This window comes from Kogia breviceps, chromosome 4, assembly GCF_026419965.1.
Source record: "Kogia breviceps isolate mKogBre1 chromosome 4, mKogBre1 haplotype 1, whole genome shotgun sequence".
Lineage (NCBI taxonomy): Eukaryota > Metazoa > Chordata > Mammalia > Artiodactyla > Physeteridae > Kogia > Kogia breviceps.
In genome coordinates this window covers 105,527,285-105,547,753 of record NC_081313.1, presented here as the reverse complement: position 1 = coordinate 105,547,753, position 20,469 = coordinate 105,527,285, and the positions used below count along the sequence as shown (strand labels likewise).

General features: G+C 36.4%; 1 protein-coding gene across 4 annotated transcripts in view; it reads right to left on the bottom strand.

The window, feature by feature from the left end:
• Nucleotides 1-253: 253 nt before the first annotated feature.
• Nucleotides 254-20,469, bottom strand: part of PRRC1 (proline rich coiled-coil 1) — a 55,062-nt gene continuing 34,846 nt past the window's right edge. For all 4 annotated transcript variants that reach the window (XM_059061588.2, XM_059061590.2, XM_067031519.1 and 1 more), the window contains exons 8-9: nt 16,431-16,533; nt 254-3,783 (exon numbers count right to left, since the gene is read on the bottom strand). In XM_059061588.2, the coding sequence (XP_058917571.1) occupies nt 3,574-3,783; nt 16,431-16,533 (313 nt within the window). In that variant the 3' untranslated portion in view covers nt 254-3,573. The remainder of the gene's footprint in view (nt 3,784-16,430; nt 16,534-20,469) is intronic.

Genomic DNA, 20,469 nt, shown 5'->3' with positions numbered 1-20,469 from the left:
TGGAACTATGGATATGGAGCACTAACTGTAAAGTTGTACGTGGACTTGAGACTGTACAGAGGGGTCAGCTCCCCTAAACCCTCATTGTTCAAGGGTCAACTGTATTTGAATGTTACAGTTCCACTTGAAAGATGGTGTTTGAAGCTGCTGTTACATAATTCTTGGCAGCCAGTAGCCAGTTGAGACAAAAAGGAATATGGGTCCTTCTAATATAATATGAATATGATTAGCATTAAAAAAATCACTTGGGATATAAGTCGAGGTATTTTTTATTTATGACATATTTACATATGTACAAAATTGGCTTTATCCAATACATCATCCTGCATAGTACAATACCATATTCTGGGAGTAAAAATCCAAGTTTCTTAATTTATACATAACCTAACATCTTTTAGAACACAGAATATTACCAATTTGGCTTCACAGAACACAAATTCCTGTTTAGAATTTTTTCTAGCCAAGGAACAAAGTAAATTCAACAACATCTTAAACTAATTTAGCTGACCCTGAGTATATTACTAATTTGCATAATTTTGAATTAATGTATATAATACACTTTCATCTGTACTGTTATCTACTTATATTTACTATCATACTACCATATTGTCTATATCCATTCATCTCAATTTTCTACCTCATTAATCCTTGAGAGAAAGAACAAAGAATGGGGAAGTAATAATAAGAGATTAAGAGGAGAAAACTACAGGTATTGGCTCAAACTTTTCCACCCAGAAGTCTGGGGCCCAGCTCTAAGTCCAGGGTTACCTGATAAACTTAATAACAAGATATTGATCTGAATAATCTGAGTACCTTCTGTCAATTGAGGCTGATGTAAAATTACTCTTCCTGCATTTCTTCCTGTTCTCTTTCACAACACTTAATTAAAAAGTATACAAACTTATCAAATTCAGTAAGTAGTTCTGGGAGCACTTCAAAAGAAAAAACAAACAAAAAAACAAACACAAACATGACCAAAATAGTAGTGGTGAAGAACTGTGTTAAAGATAGGTTGTCCAAAGATGCTTGAGGGTCAAAGTCCCCAGTTCAACCCTCCCTAAAAAATGCTAGTGCAAGAATTATAAGGAAACAAGCAAGAAAAGAACAGGGCAGCTGGATGATTGGTGAAGGGCGCTGTGGCCTTAGGTTGATGACCAGCATATCTCATGCCAAAATACCAACAGTAAAAGACCTCCTGGCTCACACTGCCCTGGTGTGTGAGAGGTAATGAGTTACTTTTCTTGCCCCTGGTACAAGAGGGAAATCCAAGAATGAAAAAGTAAACAAGAGGCTGGGAACATTGACTGTGGAGTCAGTCATGAACTGATGCCTTTCAAGGGCGCCAGCACGAGATCATGTATTTATCTTTTCCATCTGCCTTTCCCTAGTCCTCACCCCACTCACAAAGAGCAGAGGGTGCAAATTTACCAGGTGCAGGAAAATCATCTGCACCCAAACCACAGAATAACTCTGCCATTGCTGTTTGAGGATTTGAAGAAAATTGTCCTCTAATGGGATGTCAATGTTAATGATTCTATGAAAACCACCCTCACTCAAAAACATCCACTAAGATATTTGAGACTTGGTAAAATAAAAAGAAAATTTTATCTTTAGGATCTGTAAAATTTCCCTATAATAGGAGGTAAAAAAAGCAGAAATATGAACTACAGACATATGTTCCTTCATTCCTAACAGTGATGTGTCATCAGGCCAATGCCATGATAAAGGGTAGCTTTTTAAAATAAAGGATAAAAACAAATGGTAGAGAAAGGCTTCTCTTATTCATGAAAGATGGAGAAAACAGACGAAGTGTTCCATAAATACCAATAAAAAGGGAAAATAAGTATTCCTCTGTCCCTACCAGCTACATCTCTCTTCTTTCTCTCATTACTTTTAATGACACAGAAGTCTGAATTGCACTGAATGACAACTATACAGTGCATAGAAATTAACACATAACACAGATGGAAAATTAGTACTTAATCTTCTCATCCTCAGGTAAAAAAAATAGCAAAAATCAAACAAGTACTTGAAATGATATTAATACAAAGCAAACATTACATGTAATGACAGCACAGGATAACAGCTTCAATACCTTAAAAGATTTTTATAAGATTGTGCTGATTCTTTTACATCTAAAGAATTATATAGAAGAGTAAATAAAAATTAAATTACATTTATATAAGAAACTATCTTCAAAAAGTTATTTGAACTTTCATATATAGAGTTCAAAAGTATATGATGAACTATTTATTTTTGATTTGTATAAATCCCAAAATGGTAAAATATATTATCTGGGGGAAAAAGAAGCTTTCATTAAATACAAACATAATGGACTAAATAAACCAGGTTCACTATAAAATCATTTCTTGGAAAACTTCCATAAAAAGTAAAGGCAGAATGGCACAAAGTTAGAAAAACAGTGTTTAAGGCAAACTAAATAAGTAAGCTTAAAGTAAGTCATATGATCCCATAAACAACAAAGTTATTTCCTCTCAAAAATTTCTCTATTACAGTTGGAAAAATGAATTAAAGCAGAAATAATGGCTGTTGTCAGAGTTTACTTGGAAGCACTGAATACCATTATGCAAAAGACCCCAGATGCTTCTAATTTAAATATGCTTGACTCATTTACCACTTAGTTGTCATAGAGCAAATGAAAAAAATAAAATGCATTATCCCAGTGTTCATCATACAGTATGAATGTGAAATGCTGAAACATTAAAAAAAAAAAAAAGAATTTTTCAGGCTATGTGTATACCATGATAACCAAAAAGAAAATGATCGATTCTGTTATTCTCGCCTATGTTAAAAATATGCATAGAGGGCTTCCCTGGTGGCACAGTGGTTGAGAATCCGCCTGTGGATGCAGGGGACACGGGTTCGTGCCCTGGTCTGGGAAGATCCCACATGCCTCGGAGCGGCTGGGCCCGTGAGCCATGGCCGCTGAGCCTGCGCGTCCAGAGCCTGTGCTCCGCAACGGGAGAGGCCACAGCAGTGAGAGGCCCACGTACCACCAAAAAAAAAAAAAAAAAAAAAAAAAAAAAGCATAGACAAGTGCACCATCTCCCTACAAGTAGGTGTCTTAGAGTCTCTTGTTGAGCACATGTCTTAGCATCGGACCTGCGATCACATGGACACACGGAAAGCTTCCAAGACGGACAGGGAAGAGATTAATCATGAATTAAAAGAAACAATGCTTTTAAACAGTGTTCGGTAAACATGTTCTTTAGTCAACTATTTCTTAAAAAACAAAATAATCAAGTACATATCATTAAGTTAAATATCTTAGCACATGAATTTGCACCTTATAAATTTGGTGTATCAAACTGTCCTATAAAAATATTTATATATTTTTTGAGAACTATGGTACATGCAATTATATAATCAGAAAAAGGATGTTTATTTTCATCTACTGGAATGACACCACACCTTTCTAAGAAAAAAACTGCAGCCTACAGGAAAATGATTAAAACAGCTGGACTGACTGAAGTTGTCCAGTTTAAGAAGGGACTGTCTCTTCTCCACCAGCAGCTCAAAGTTAGCAACTGTCAGTATCCCAGGCCAGCCTTCTCACATGGTCCTAGGGGACAGGCGCTGTTTATACATGCCTGCTACTGCTTTGGCTGCACTGTAGATCATCTGCCGACGAGACATGCCAGTGAAAGTCACATGCCAATCAGTCCGGCTGACATTGAGTAAGCTCTTCTCCAGGACTTCGCCCACTGTCACCAAAAGGCCCGACCACCTCAGACTGTAGTCCTGGGGAGTTAGACTTTGAGCCTAAGGAAAAAAAAAAAATCGATATTTTAATACATTAAAAAACATCACTGGAAGTAGTTATGTCATAAATGACAGACCCTGAGAAACACAGCTATGCTGCCAAATGTATGAAGTTACAAGGCTACAAAAAAAAAATCAAAACAATATTGCACACATGGACTTGATTTACAATGTCCACACTAAGCTCATATTGTTGTTTAAATACAATCTAAGTCTTAAGCTAATGACTATCTAACGGAGCTCAGTATCAGACGGCCTAAGTGTCAGTTCTATATTCAGTGTCACTTTAGGTTAATAATAAGATTAGTGCTAAAATAGAAATGTTACTTTTATCTTTTTACAGTAATAAAATTCCTATCAGAAAGAGATAATATTGCATATTAAGGCTTCAACCCTATCAAAAAAGAATTGTTAAATTAATTTGCAGAAGAGTATTCCTGGAAACTTCATTTATGTGTGAATTAGTACCAGTATATATCAAACAACATCCAGTCCAGGAAAGAGCATCAACCACTGTTACATCACTTGTACTTGACCCAGCCTATATCTGCTCCATGGAAATCATTTATTCACCTACACAGGAATGAAAAAATAAACTCATTGCCTGATATCCAAGAATGATAGTTTTTTGGCTTTAGGGTGGTAAGTATAGTCCAGAGGAGTATATCCATATGTAGAAAGGATCCATGCAGTGATTCCCAAATGTGCTATATATTACAATCCCCTGAGATGCATTTTTTTTTTAACAAAACCAGTTTTCATGCTCCACCTAAGACCAATGAATTGGAAACTCACAGATGGTTCCAAGGGAAAGAGCACAATACTTAAAAAATAGTTTCCGAGAAAATTTGCTGTGGACAGCCCAGCAGCTGGGGAGCCTGCTCTGTCTTCCCTTCCACAGGGTACACTGCACTATCAGTATTCTACTATGTTCCAAAGAGAGACAGCAGATAAACCACTATGGTCCTCAGAACTGTGTTTCTCAAATGCGATGTGCACATGAAGCATCTGGGGAGCTTCTAAAGTTGCAGATCCTAATTCCACAGCCTTAGGTTAGGACCCAAGAGTCTACTTTTTTTTTTAAGACTAAATGGGCAATGCACAAATCCTTTTTTTTCCAGTTTTGAGATAAAATTGACATATATCACTATTTAAGATGTACACCACAGTGGTTTTACTTACATTTATTGTGAAATGATTACCATGATAATCACCCCATGTTTAGCTACAATAAAGAGAAGAAAAGAAAAAAAAACTTTCTTCTTTATGACAAGACCTCTTAGGATCTACTTTCTTAACAACTTTCATATATATCATACAATAGTATTAACTACAGTCACCATCCTATACATTATATCCTCAGTACTTATTTCTCCCGTAACCGGAAGTTTGTACCTCATGACTGCCTTTCTCCTACCACCCTTCCTCAAGCATGCATTTTTAACAAGTTCCCAGGTGATGATTATGATGCTAGGCCTAGGATCATACTTTTGAGGATCAAAATACTTGACATTATCAGTTAACATCCAGAGACTGGGTTTTTAATTGGGGGAGGAGGGATCATTTATATTTGTTTAACCACCATAAACTGTATAAAAATTTTTCCTGATTTTCACTAATATATTGACACATGCTGATTATAATCCCCTTAAGGGCTGATTTCTAGTCTCTTAAATTCTCTTAAAAAATTTCAACTACAAGGGAACACAGAATTGAACATCTTGCAGTGGATAAAACAAGAAACAGCATAGAAGTGAAGAGCAAGGATAGGAGAAAGGAATCTCAATACCTATACTTTTGTATCTCAACTTTGTACCCTGTGAAAGAAATGAAATGACAGCAGAAATAGCAAAACAAAAAGCAAACGACACTCTTCGAATACCACTGTTCACAGTTAACCACATTAAGAGCTTGTGTGTACTTTTCCAGGTTATTTTCCTATTCATTTATATACACTTTAAAGTATATATGGGTATATGTGTGTATATATATATGGATACTACATGCAGTTTATTTTCACTTAGCAATGTCATAGACACATTTGAATATATAGTTTTGTTTTATTAGTATATATACTTTTGATGCTTTGTTCCTTGAGCATAATGTCTGTTTCTTTCCAATATATATTTTTAAAAACAGAATAAAAATTGTCCTTGCAGTGATCAGACATCTAGCAAGAGTCACCAACATTTTCTGAAAAGGGCCACATAGTAAATATCTTAGGCTTTGTGGGCCAGGCAGTCTCTATAGCAACTACTCAATCCTCCTGCTGTGGCAAAAAAGCAGCCATAAACAGTATGTAAACAAACAGGCCCAGGTATGTTCTTTACAAAAAAAAAACTTCTTTACAAAAACCGGGGTCAAGCTAGATTTGGCTGTAAGACTTTTTTTTTTTTTTTTTTCTGTGCTAGTCCCTGATTTCAAGCAACGTTAAGAATGACTGATAGAAGCAGCCTTACAATTACAAGGTTCCTAAAGTTTTACCATTAGATCTGATTTTTGCTTTCACTTTCTAGTATACACATACCCTTCTAATCCTAATTAGCTAAGAGTTATTAGCACGGTTGTAATTTTTTTTTTCTTTTTAATTTTTATTGGAGTGTAATTGATTTACAATGTTGTGTTTCAGGTGTACAGCGAAGTGAATCAGTTATACATATATCTACTCTTTTTTAGATTCCTTTCCATTATAGGCCATTAGAGAGTACTGAATAGAGTTCCCTGTGGTATACAGTAGGTTCTTATTAGTTATCTATTTCATATATAGTAGTGTTTATATGTCAATCCCAATCTCCCAATTTACCCCTTCCCCCCTACCCCCTTGGTAACCATGTTTGTTTTCTACATCTGTGACTCTGTTTCTGTTATTTTCTTTGTCTTCACTTAGTATGACAATCTCTAGGTCCATCCATGCTGCTGCAAATGGCATTATTTTGTTCTTTTTTATGGCTGCATAATATTCCGTTGTATACATGTACCACATCTTCTTTATCCATTCATCTATTGATGGACATTTAGGTTGCTTCCATGTCCTGGCTATTATAAATAGTGCTGCAATGAACATTGAGGTGCATGTATCTTTTTGAATTTGGTTTGCTTCTGGATATATGCCCAAGAGTGGATTGCTGGATCATATAGCAGCTCCATTTTTAGTTTTTTAAGGAACCTCCACACTATTCTCCATGTGGCTGTACCAATTTACATTCCCACCAACAGTGTAGGAGGGTTCCCTTTTTCTCCCCACCCTCTCCAGCATTTATTGTTTGTAGATTTTTTGATGATGGCCATTCTGACCAGTGTGAGGTGATACCTCATTGTAGTTTTGATTTGCATTTCTCTAACAATTAATGATGTTGAGCATCTTTTCACGTGCTTTTTGGCGATCTGTATGTCTTTGTAGAAATGTCTATTTGGGTCTTCTGCCCATTTTTTTGATTGGGTTATCTGTTTATATTGAGCTGCATGAGCTGTCTCTGTATTTTGGAGATTAATCCCTTGTCAGCTGCTTCCTTTGCAAATACCTTCTCCCATTCTGAGGGCTGTCTTTTCATTTTGTTTATGGTTTCTTTTGCTGTGCAAAAGCTTTTAAGTTTAATTAGGTCCCGTTTGTTTATTTTTGGTTTTATTTCCATTACTCTAGGAGGTGGATTGAAAAAGATCTCACTGTGATTTATGTCAAAGGGTGTTCTGCCTGTTTTCCTCTAAGAGTTTTATAGTATACGGTCTTACATTTAGGTCTTTAATCCATTTTGAGTATTTTTGTGTACGGTGTTAGAGAATGTTCTAATTTCATTCTTTTACATGTAGCTGTCCAGTTTTCCCAGCACCACTTATTGAAGAGACTGTCTTTACTCCATTGTATATCCTTGCCTCCTTTGTCATAGATTAGTTGACCATAGGTGCATGGGTTTATCTCTGGGCTTTCTATCCTGTTCCATTGATCTTTATTTGTTTTTGTGCCAGTACCATACTGTCTTGATTACTGTAGCTTTGTAGTATAGTCTGAAGTCAGAGAGCCTGATTCCTCCAGCTCCATTTTTCTTTCTCAAGATTGCTTTGGCTATTTGGGGTCTTTTGTGTTTCCACACAAATTGTAAAATTTTTTGTTCTAATTCTGTGAAAAATGCCATTGTTAATTTGATAGGGATTGCATTAAATCTGTAGATTGCTTTGTACAGTATAGTCATTTTCACAATATTGATTCTTCCAATCCAAGAACATGGTGTATCTCTCCACCTGTTCGTGTAATCTTTGATTTCTTTCATCAGTATCTTGTAGTTTTCTGAGTACAGGTCTTTTACCTCATTAGGTAGGTTTATTACTAAGTATTTTTATTCTTTTTGATGTGATGGTAAATGGGGTTGTTTCCTTAATTTCTCATTCTGACCTTTCATTGTTAGTGTATAGGAATACAAGAGAGTTCTGTGTATTAATTTTGTATACTGCATCTTTACCAAATTCATTGATTAGCTCTAGTAGTTTTCTGGTAGCATCTTCAGGATTTTCTATGTATAGTATCATGTCATCTGCAAATAGTGACAGTTTTACTTCTTCTTTTCCAATTTGTATTCCTTTTATTTCTTTTTCTTCTATGATTGCCGTGGCTAGGACTTCCAAAACTATGTTGAATAACAGTTGTGAGAATGGACATCCTTGTCTTGTTCCTGATCTTAGAGGAAATGCTTTCAGTTTTTCACCATTGAGAACGATGTTTGCTGTGGGTTTGTTGTATATGGCCTTTATTATGTTGAGGTAAGTTCCCTCTATGCCCACTTTCTGGAGTTTTTTATCATAAGCAGGTGTTGAATTTTGTCAAAAGCTTTTTCTGCATCTATTGAGGTGATCATATGTTTTTTATTCTTCAGCTTGTTAATGTGGTGTATCACACTGATTTGTGGAAATTGAAAAAACCTTGCATCCCTGGATAAATGCCACTTGATCATGGTGTATGATCCTTTTAATGTGTTGGTGGATTCTGTTTCTTAATATTTTGTTTAGGATATTTACGTCTATGTTCATCACCGATATTGGCCTGTAATTTTCTTTTTTTGTGATAACTTTGTCTGGTTTTGGTAGCAGGGTGATGGTGGCCTTGTAGCATGAGCTTAGGAGTGTTCTTTCCTCTGCAGTTTTTTGGAAGAGTTTCAGAAGGGTAGGTGTCAACACTTCTCTGAATGGTTGACAGAATTCGCCTGTGAAGCCATCTGGTCCTGGCCTTTTGTTTGCTATTAGATTTTTTAATCACAGTTTCAATTTCAGGACTTGTGAGTCATATTTGCTATTTCTTCCTGGTTCAGTCTTGAAAGGTTATACATTTCTTATTTGTCCATTTTTTCTAGGTTGTCCATTTTATTGGCATATAGTTGTTTGTAGTAGTCTCTTAGGATCCTTTGTATTTCTGTGGCATCTGTTGTAACTTCTTTTTCATTTCTAATTTTATTGATTTGCACCTTCCCCTTTTTTCCTTGATGAGTCTGGCTAAAGATTTATCGATTTTGTTCATCTTTTCAAAGAACCAGCTTTTAGTTTCATTGATTTTTTTCTATTTTTTCTTCATCTCTATTTTATTGGGTTGGCCAAAAAGTTCGTTCAGTTTTAAGTAAAAATAAAAGACACATTTTTTCATTTTCACCAAGAATTTTACTGAACCAATGTATTTACTAACCAAATGAACTTTTTGGCCAATCCAATATTTATTTTTGCTCTGATCTTTACGATTTATTTCCTTTTGCTAATTTAGGGTTTTTTTTGTTGTTCTTCTTTCTCTAGTTGCCCAACAAGGTGGAAATTTTAAAAAGTTATGAAGACATAGGTGAATAAAGTAAACTTTGATTGGGAAGACATAGGTGAATAAAGTTAAATTTTGATTGGGATGAAACAGAGGAAACAGAGGAGATTCACAGAACTTATCCCAGCAGGGTGGAAATCTTCAGATGGCTATTGGGAAACAGGATGAATAAAACAGACATAGGTGGGATTAAAACAGAGGTTTTAACACAGCACTACCAAAGGTTAAGTGGGACTCCCTGCTGGTTCCCCAACATTGAAGGGCCCCAAATAAGTCTGCTCTATTTATCCTAGTTAGGAGAAATTTTAAAAGTCTAAAGGTAGAAATGACAATGTGAAATTTAAGCAGCAATCAACTGGGGCAGTGACTAGGCAGAGTAATCAAGATGAAGACTGACAAATGGGCCAAAATCCCTTGGCTCAATCCCTAGTTGGGGACCCAAAGACTTTCAGACAAGAGTGAGTAAAATGGTCAGGAGTGGAGAAGAGAAGTTTCCCAGAGTAGAAACAGGAGTCCCTTGAGCTGTGTTACCAAAGTCCACTAGTGAAGGCCTGATGTGTGCTACAATTAGACTGAAAGAAAGTAAAAATGTAATGGTTGATAGGATTATGAAAGTTGAATGTTTAAGCAGGTATAACATAAGGAAGCGTGTCTCCTTTACCGGGATGGATATTTGGCTGGGGGACACTTCCCCTACCTAGTATTACAAAACCAAAACCCATTGATGAAGTCTCAATGGGGGTTACAGTGAGGAACGTAAGTGATGATGGAATTACAGTATAAGTCTGTAGGAGACTTGGTGTGTTTGAACTGGTTTCATGTGAAGTGACTGTTTTTTCTCATCTGATTATATTTTGGGGATGGACACTGTATCTCACTGGAAAATGTTTCCCTTTTCTAGTATTGTAAAACAGAAGGGATGGAAAGCCACCCTTCAAACATTATTAACTGGACATGCTATATGGAACCAGTAAGACTGTCTAAGCCTGTAGCGTGGAATAGAAGTTGGAGTGCTGGTAGGGACAAAATTCTCTGCACCACAGTCCTATATGGAACGTAGACTGAGGCTTATGGCAAAAATCTGTGAGTGCCTCCCAGCAATGACTACTTGAACTTCAAACTAGATAATTTCCATTTGAGGGGTGTTAACTACCTAGCGACTGGACATTATTAATTGAAGCTACTCGTATGACTAAAAGACATAAAATGATATTGAAATGTGAAATACCCAAAACGTCTGGGATGATAGAGAAACAGCCTAATAGGGATGGCAGTGCCCAGAAGAGTTCCACCGTAATGGAAACGGTTTATACATGATCATGCTGTCTGGGGAATACAGGGAGGAGACTAACAAGCTCGGTGTCTCTTTTCCTCTAGGACAGATTTTGGAGTCACCCAAGAAGTTGCCAGAACCGACTGCCATGTAGACAGTGCCCTATGAACAGCTCTTAACAACCAAGAGCCGCTTGGTTTATGGGTAGCAGTTCCAAGGTGGATGGAAAACATACTATTTGGAAGTCCACTGCTCTGACTGAGGAAGGTAAAAAGAAATCAGATGGGCAAGGCTGAACTTCATGCTGTTTCCCCAGCAGTGATGAAAGAATTGAACAGTGATATAATCTCCTATCTTCTGGTTTTTACTGAGTCATGGGCAGTGGTCAATGGCCCGGCCATATGGTCAGGCAGGAGGGCAATGGAAACCTGGCCTATTAACAGGATGCCCATATGGGACAAAAACCCTGTGGAAATCACTGTGGGAAATGGAGGGATGCATTAAAGTAGAACATGTTGATGCCCATCAGAAGAACTCCTTTCCAGCCTTGGAAGGTGAATGGAATCAACAAGCAAGATATCCCCTTGTTCTCTCTCAAGAGGGCCACCTGGGTCCATGAGGTGAGTGAATATGGGGTTAATGCAGCAATGCAGAGATGGGCTGAATCTAGACACATTCTTCTTGTACACTCTGAGGCACAAAATGCCAATAAAACATGTTCTGTCGACCAGCAAAAAAGAGACTACAGATGGCTATGTGGCAGATTTCCTGTTGGGAAGGCCCTGAACATAGCTAGCAAATTAGTTGGTAGCCCTGGGGGACTACAAATGGTTGTTCACAGGTAGAGACAGTGACTCTAGGCGAGGCTTTCCTTACCCAGTGGTAGAGGCAAATGCTCAGTTACAGTTTCTGGTTCAACACTCTCGTTTTTTTTAAACACCTTTATTGTAACTATGTTTTTAATCTTTGTTACAATTCCTAAGGGTCTATAGATGTGCCTTCACTCCATCTGAAAAAATGGGGCTAACAGTGATTGCTGCTATATGGGCTGGTAGTAAAGACAGCCCACCTGTTCTGCACCTATGTAACCTTATCTGAATAGAAGTGGATGAGGAGGAGGCACCTGCTAGACTAGTATTGCTGTCTGTAATCTAGACCAGCACAGTGGTTGAACCTAATGTCCCTTCCAAAGGTGGAAAAGTTTGGGTATGAATGGAGAAAAGGAAACAAGAAAAAAAAAAAGGCTCAGAGCAAGAGATGATACCATCTCTTAGCTCTATTATACCACATGCCTGAAAGGGTGAAGCCATATACTGTATCTCTGACACCACTCCTGCTGTTTTTTTAAATTGAAGTATACCTGGTTTACAATGTTGGGTTAGTTTCAGGTATACAGCAAAATGATTCATTTATACATATGTATGTACAGATTATTCATTTTTGGATTCTTTTTCATTATAGACTACTACAAGATATTGAATACTGTGTAGCACAGGAAACTGTAAGTCCTTGTTATCTACTTTTTATATAGTAGTGTGTATCTGTTAACCCCAAACTCCTGATTTATCTCCTTGCCCCACCTCCCCCCACTATCCCCTTTGGTAACCAAAAGTTTGCTTTCTATGTCTCTATTTGTTTTCTAAATAAGTTCATTTGTACCATTTCTTTTTTACATATAAGTAATATGTATTTGTCTTTGTCTGTCTGACTTACTTCACTTAGAATGATAATCTCTAGGTCCATCCGTGTTGCTGCAAAATGACATTATTTCATTCTTTTTAATGGCTGAGCAATATCCCATTGTATATATGTACACCACATCTTCTTTATCCAGTCATCTGTTGATGAACATTTAGGTTGATTCCATGTCTTGGCAATTGTAAATAGTGCTGCTGTGAACATAGGGGTGTGTGTATCTTTTCAAATTAGAGTTTTTGTCTTTTCCAGGTATATGCCCAGGAGTTGGATTGCAGGATCATATTGTAGCTCTATTTTTAGTTTTTTTATGGACCCTCTATACTGTTCTCCATAATGGCTGTACCAATTTACATTCCCACCAACAATGCAGGAGAGTTCCCTTTTCTCCACACTCTCTCCAGTATTTGTAGACTTCTTGATCATGGCCATTCTGACTGGTGGGAGGCGATAACCTCATTGTGGTTTTGATGTGCATTTCTCTAATAATTATTGATGGTGAGCATCTTTTCATGTGCCTGTTGGTCATCTGTATGTCTTCTTTGAAGAAATGTCTCTTTGGATCTTTTGCCCATTTTTTGATTGGGTTGTTTTTTTGTGGTAGAGTTTTATGAGCTGTTTGTATATTTTGGAGACTAATCACTGTTGGTTGCTTCCTTTGCAAATATTTTCTCCCATTCTGCAGGTTGTCTTCGTTTTGTTCATGGTTTCCTTTGTTGTGCAAAAGCTTTTAAATTTAATTAGGTCCCATTTATTTATTTTTGGTTTTATTTCCATTACTCTGGAAGATGGATCCAAAAACATATTGCTGTGATTTATGTCAAAGAGTCTTCTGCCTATGTGTTCCTCTAAGAGTTTTATAATATCCAGTGTTACATTTAGGTCTTTAATCCACTTTTGAGTTTATTTTTGTACATGGTGTTAGAGAATGTTCTAATTTCGTTCCTTTACATGTAGCTGTCTACTTTTTCCAGCACCACTTATTGAAGAGACTATCTTTCTCCACTGTATATACTTACCTCCTTTGCTGTAGATAAATCGACACACTTGTGGTCAATTAATTTCCAGACTTTCTATCCTGTTACATTTGATGACTAGCTTTGTGGCATTGTCTGAAGTCAGGGAGTGTGATTCCTCCAGCTTCCCTCTTCTTAAGATTGTTTTGGCTATTAGGGGTCTTTTGTGTTTCCATCCAAATTTTAAAATTATTTGTTCTAGTTTTGTGAAAAATGCCATTGGTAATATGATAGGGATTGCACTGAATCTGTAGATTGCCTTAGGTAGTTTGGTCATTTTAACAATATTGATTCTTCTATCCAAAGCCATGGTATCTTTCCATTTGTTTGTGTCATCTTCAATTTCTTTCATTAGAGTCTTAAACAGTTTTTGGAGTACAGATCTTTTGCCTCTTTACATAGGTTGATCCCTAGGTATCTTATTCTTAATCATTTTGATGTGAATGGTAAATGGGATTGTTTCATTAATTTCCTTAATTTCTCTTTCTGAGAACTTAAGAAAACAATTTCCACTCCTGCTTTTGAAACCTGCAAACGCATGTGTCCTCATGCTGGGAGACATTCTCATGATATGACAATGTACTAAGTAGTTATTAATGACAGACTGGGATGCCAGTAATGTGCCAGTATCATTTAACATTTATGACTGTTTTACTATAAGGGATCCATATTCAAAGACCAGGGAGTGGATTGTGAATTGTGATATTTTGATTTATAAAATATTTATTTGGTCTTCAACATTGGTTTCGGGCACAGAGCTCCTAGGAACTTGTCTGGCTGCGAAGGGAATCAACTATGTGATTAGAGGGTTGGAACTCTCCCATTTATTCCTCCCCCCTAGGCCCCCTGCACCTCTGAAGAGGGGACTGCAGGTTTGAATCAATCACCAATAGCCAATGATTTAATCCATCATGCCCATCTAATGAGGCCTCCATCAAAATGTAAAAAGGATAGGGTTTAGACAGTTTCTGGGTTGCTGAAGGTGTGGAGATTTGGAGACAGTGGAGCACTAGGAGGGAAGCTCCACCTTTCTCCATAGCTTGCCCTATGCATCTCTTCCAACTGGCTGCTGCTGATTTATATCCCCTTTTATAATACCTGTGATCTAGGGTAAAGTGTGTTTCCTGCATTCGGTAAGCAACTCTAGCAAATTAATGAAACCCGAAGAGCAGGTTATGAGAATCTCTGATTTCCTATGATATATAGCCAGTCAGTTAGAAGTTCATGTAACAACCTGGACTTGTGATTGATAGGTGTCTGGAAAGGAGGGGCGCAGGCAGTCTTGTAGGACTGCCTTGTAGCCCTTAACCTGTGGGATCTGATTTCTAGGCAGAAAGGTGTCAGAATTGAGTTGAATTATAGGATATCCAGGTGGTATAGGAGAACTGTTAGGTGGCATGGGGAAAACTACCCCCCACACACACTGGAATTCATTTCAGAACCCTTTTTAATGTTCTAATAAATACATTATTAGTTTTACTGTTTACTTCTTAAGTGATACTGTATTATAATTTATTCTTTGGTTAGGTTACAAGCTAGTCTCACAGAATAAAATGGAAAACTTTCTACCTCTATGCATGAGAATCATGTATTCTTTGACTACCTTGTAGACCTCACAATACCATTAAAACTCAGTGATTTTTTTGGAGCTAGATGAAACTCTTGCATCAAAAGGCTTCACTAAGATAATTAGGTTAAATCATATGAAACTGCCAAAATTTGACTGGTTTTGACTTCAATGAGCTAATAGTTATAAACTGCCATTATTGATTCAAGAATATTTTCCTAGAAAATCAACCATTTTCTGTAATTTTTCTAAATTATTGGTATAACAGTGTACATAGTATTTGTTTACAATCTTTTAATCACCTTCACATTGGAGTGAGTTTAATACTACCATGTATAAAAATGTTTTCTTCAATTTCTGAAGAGAAATTATGGTATAATTAAGTAAAGGTTCAATAAACTTAAAAATTCCAAGCATAAATTCTTATTCCTCATCTAAACTGTAAACCCCTAAGAAGGCCACAGGCTGCTTTCAGGGGCTCTGTAAACATGTGAGCCAAATTTATATGTAAGTGCATATGTCATACATGCATGCTCTTGGGGGAGAACCCAGTAGCTTTAGCAAATTCTCAAATACCTAAAGTCCCAAATAACTTTAGAGAGTTTTGAAATGACATTTAACAAGGTACATATATAAAAATGTGATGGAAATTCTATTAAATGGAAGACAGGAAAAATACCATTTCAGAGTACAAAGATTCCAATGTAAACAAACTTTTACATTCTATTTCATTTAAGAAAGGATTAAAAGTACATAAAAATATAGAAGGAATGGAAACCATTTTATATTAATGCTGACATTCTTCTGGAAACTATGTGGATAGGTAAACGTTTTTCAACAAACTGAAAAGACATGTGACTTTCATCCAAGGTTTGTAAGTAAACTTCTAAATGTGTTTCTACATGTTTTTAAAGGTGAACAAGCTAAAGAGGAAGATGAGGACAAAGAAAAAGGAACTAGAGTAACAGCAGATAAAGGAGACAGTTAATGAAAGGTGAACATAAAACCAGAATAGGTAAATTTTTTTCCGATCACAAGGTAGTGAACACAATCATAAAAAGAGAGAAAACAATGAGAAAAAGAGGTTAACCATGTAATGGCTTACCTTGACGACCACTGGAAAATGAAAGTAGGAAGGTACTGAAACATGGAAGGAATAGAAAATTGAAAAGCAAAGAGAAAAGGCTAAAAGGAAAAAGAGTGAAGCAAAATCAAGAATATACCATATTTACAATGAAAAATCTTATTTTGAAAACAGTATTTCAGGTTTCTCTGAAGCATAATGGAAAAGAACAGGATAAAACTAACCTGTTGTACAAATTCCAAGGGTACTGGTGTGGCTTGAGTAAATGCTTCTAGATGAATACCATGCACAGGGTCTTCAACTATCAGACAGCCAATGTCAAACCATCTGCAACAGAATGTATGAGTTTCACGTTGTATATGTGCTAAATGAGTTACGGTGAATAGATAAAGTACTAACATTCAGATAAAACATTACCAGATTGATTAGAAAAACATTTCCTTGAAATTTTCAAGAGGACAATCCATAAAACAGCATATAAAATTACCCTGTTGGCTTAGTTCCAAGAGACGGAATAAAACAAAAAAATGGGGAAAAACAACAACAAAGAAAAAATAATTGAAAATTACTCATGGGACGTTCGTTTCCTTGCTAAGAACTGGAGAAAAGAATGGCAATTAGGGGTGCTCAAATATGCAACAGATAAATCTACTCATTTGAAAATGCAAATAGCTTATAATTTAAAATGTCACTTGCTAAAATATGGGTCACCTGCTAAAATATGGGAAAATTTATATTACCAACTCTATAATTAATATATAGCAAAGTTGCAAAGTTACTATAAAAATAAACTCATTCAGGAAATAACAAATCCTCTCCTCATTCCTGATAAATCCTTCTAATCACACTTTCTGAACTGTTCACAACGAATCAGTCTTTGAAAACAGCCTCATGAAATCAAGAAAACTTTCTTCAACTTAAAGATACATGTAAGGGGGGAACGAGAAGATGGCAGAAGAGTAAGACGTGGGGATCACCTTCCTCCTCACAGATACATCAGAAATACATCTACACGTGGAACTTCTCCTATATATATTTAAAGTGATGAAGGAAAAGAACCTACAACCAAGATTACTCTACCCAGCAAGGATCTCATTCAGATTTGATGGAGAAATTAAAACCTTTACAGACAAGCAAAAGCTGAGAGAGTTCAGCAGCACCAAACCAGCTTTACAACAAATACTAAAGGAACTTCTCTAAGCAAGAAACACAAGAGAAGAAAAAGACCTACAAGAACAACCCGAAACAATTAAGTAAATGGTAATAGGAATGCACATATCAATAATTACCTTAAATGTAAATGGATTAAATGCTCCCACCAAAAGACACAGACTGGCTGAATGGATACAAAAACAGGACCCATATATATGCTGTCTACAAGAGACCCACTTCAGACCTAGGGACACTTACAGGCTGAAAGTGAGGGGTTGGAAAAAATATTCCATGCAAATGGAAATCAGAAGAAAGCTGGAGTAGCAATTCTCATATCAGACAAAATAGACTTTAAAATAAAGACTATTACAAGAGACAAAGAAGGACACTACATAATGATCAAGGGATCAATCCATGAAGAAGATATAACAATTGTAAATATTTATGCACCCAACATAGGAGCACCTCAATACATAAGGCAAATACTAACAGCCATAAAAGGGGAAATCAACAGTAACACAATCATAGTAGGGGACTTTAACACCCCACTGTCACCAATGGACAGATCATCCAAAATGAAAATAAATAAGGAAACACAAGCTTTAAATGATACATTATACAAGATGGATTTACTTGATATTTATAGGACATTCCATCTAAAAACAACAGAATACACATTTTTCTCAAGTGCCCATAGAACATTCTCCAGGATAGATCATATATTGGGTCACAAATCTAGCCTTGGCAAATTTAAGAAAATTGAAATCGTATCAAGTATCTTTTCTGACCATAACGCTATGAGACTAAATATCAATTACAGGAAAAGATCTGTAAAAAATACAAACACATGGAGGCTAAACAATACACTACTTAATAACGAAGTGATCACTGAAGAAATCAAAGAGGAAATCAAAAAGTACTTAGAAACAAATGACAATGGAGACACGACGACCCAAAACCTATGGGACACAGCAAAAGCAGTTCTAAGAGGGAAGTTTATAGCAATACAATCATACCTTAAGAAACAGGAAGCATCTCGAATAAACAACTTAACTTTGCACCTAAAGCAATTAGAGAAGGAAGAACAAAAAACCCCCAAATTTAGCAGAAGGAAAGAAATCATAAAGATCAGATCAGAAATAAATGAAAAAGAAATGAAGGAAACAATAACAAAGATCAATAAAAGTAAAAGCTGGTTCTTTGAGAAGATAAATAAAATTGATAAACCATTAGCCAGACTCATCAAGAAAAAAAGGGAGAAGACTCAAATCAATAGACTTAGAAATGAAAAAGGAGATGTAACAACTGACTCTGCAGAAATACAAAAGATTATTAGAGATTACTACAAGCAACTCTATGGCAATAAAATGGACAACCTGGAAGAAATGGACAAATTCTTAGAAATGCACAACCTGCCAAGACTGAACCAGGAAGAAATAGAAAACATGAACAGACCAATCACAAGCACTGAAATTGAAACTGTGATTCAAAATCTTCCAACAAACAAAAGCCCAAGACCAGATGGCTTCACAGGCAAATTCTATCAAACATTTAGAGAAGAGCTAGCACCTATCCTTCTCAAACTCTTCCAAAAGATAGCAGAGGGAGGAACACTCCCAAACTCATTCTATGAGGCCACCATCACCCTGATACCAAAACCAGACAAAGACGTCACAAAGAAAGAAAACTATAGGCCAATATCACTGATGAACATAGATGCAAAAATCCTCAACAAAATACTAGCAAACAGAATCCAACAGCACATTAAAAGGATCATACACCATGATCAAGTGGGGTTTATCCCAGGAATGCAAGGATTCTTCAATATATGCAAATCAATCAACGTGATACACCATATCAACAAACTGAAGGAGAAAAACCATATGATCATCTCAATAGATGCAGAGAAAGCTTTTGACAAAATTCAACACCCATTTATGATAAAAACCCTGCAGAAAGTAGGCATAGAGGGAACTTTCCACAACATAATAAAGGCCATATATGGCAAACCCACAGCCAGCATTGTTCTCAATGGTGAAAAACTGAAACCATTTCCACTAAGATCAGGAACAAGACAAGGTTGCCCACTCTCACCACTCTTATTCAACCTCGTTTTGGAAGTTCTAGCCACAGCAATCAGAGAAGAAAAAGAAATAAAAGGAATCCAAATAGGAAAAGAAGAAGTAAAGCTGTCACTGTTTGCAGATGACATGATACTATCCATAGAGAATACTAAGGATGCTACCAGAAAACTACTAGAACTAATCAATGAATTTGGTAAAGTAGCAGGATACAAAATTAATGCACAGGAATCTCTGGCATTCTTATACACTAATGATGAAAAATCTGAGAGGGAAATTAAGAAAACACTCCCATTTACCATTGCAACGAAAAGAATAAAGTATCTAGGAATAAACCTACCTAAGGAGACAAAAGACTTGTATGCAGAAAACTATAGACACTGATGAAAGAAATTAAAGATGATACAAATAGGTGGAGAAATATACCATGTTCTTGGATTGGAAGAATCAATATTGTGAAAATGACTCTATTACCCAAAGCAATCCACAGATTCAATGCAATCCCTATCAAACTACCAATGGCATTTTTTACAGAACTAGAACAAAGAATTTCACAATGTATGGAAACACAAAAGACCCCGAATAGCCAAAGCAATCTTGAGAACGAAAAATGGAGCTGGAGGAATCAGGCTCCCTGACTTCAGACTATACTACAAGGCTACAGTAATCAAGACAGTATGGTACTGGCACAAAAACAGAAATATAGATCAATGGAACAGGATAGAAAGCCCAGAGATAAACCCACACACATATGGTCACCTTATCTTTGACAAAGGAGGGAAGGATATACAGTGGAGAAAAGACAGCCTCTTCAATAAGTGGTGCTGGGAAAACTGGACAGCTACCTGTAAAAGTATGAAATTAGAACCCTCCCTAACACCACACACAAAAATAAACTCCAAATGGGTTAAAGACCTAAATGTAAGGCCAGACACTATCAAACTCTTTCTTAGAGGAAAACATAGGCAGAACACTCTATGACATAAATCACAGCAAGATCCTTTTTGACCCATCTCCTAGAGAAATGGAA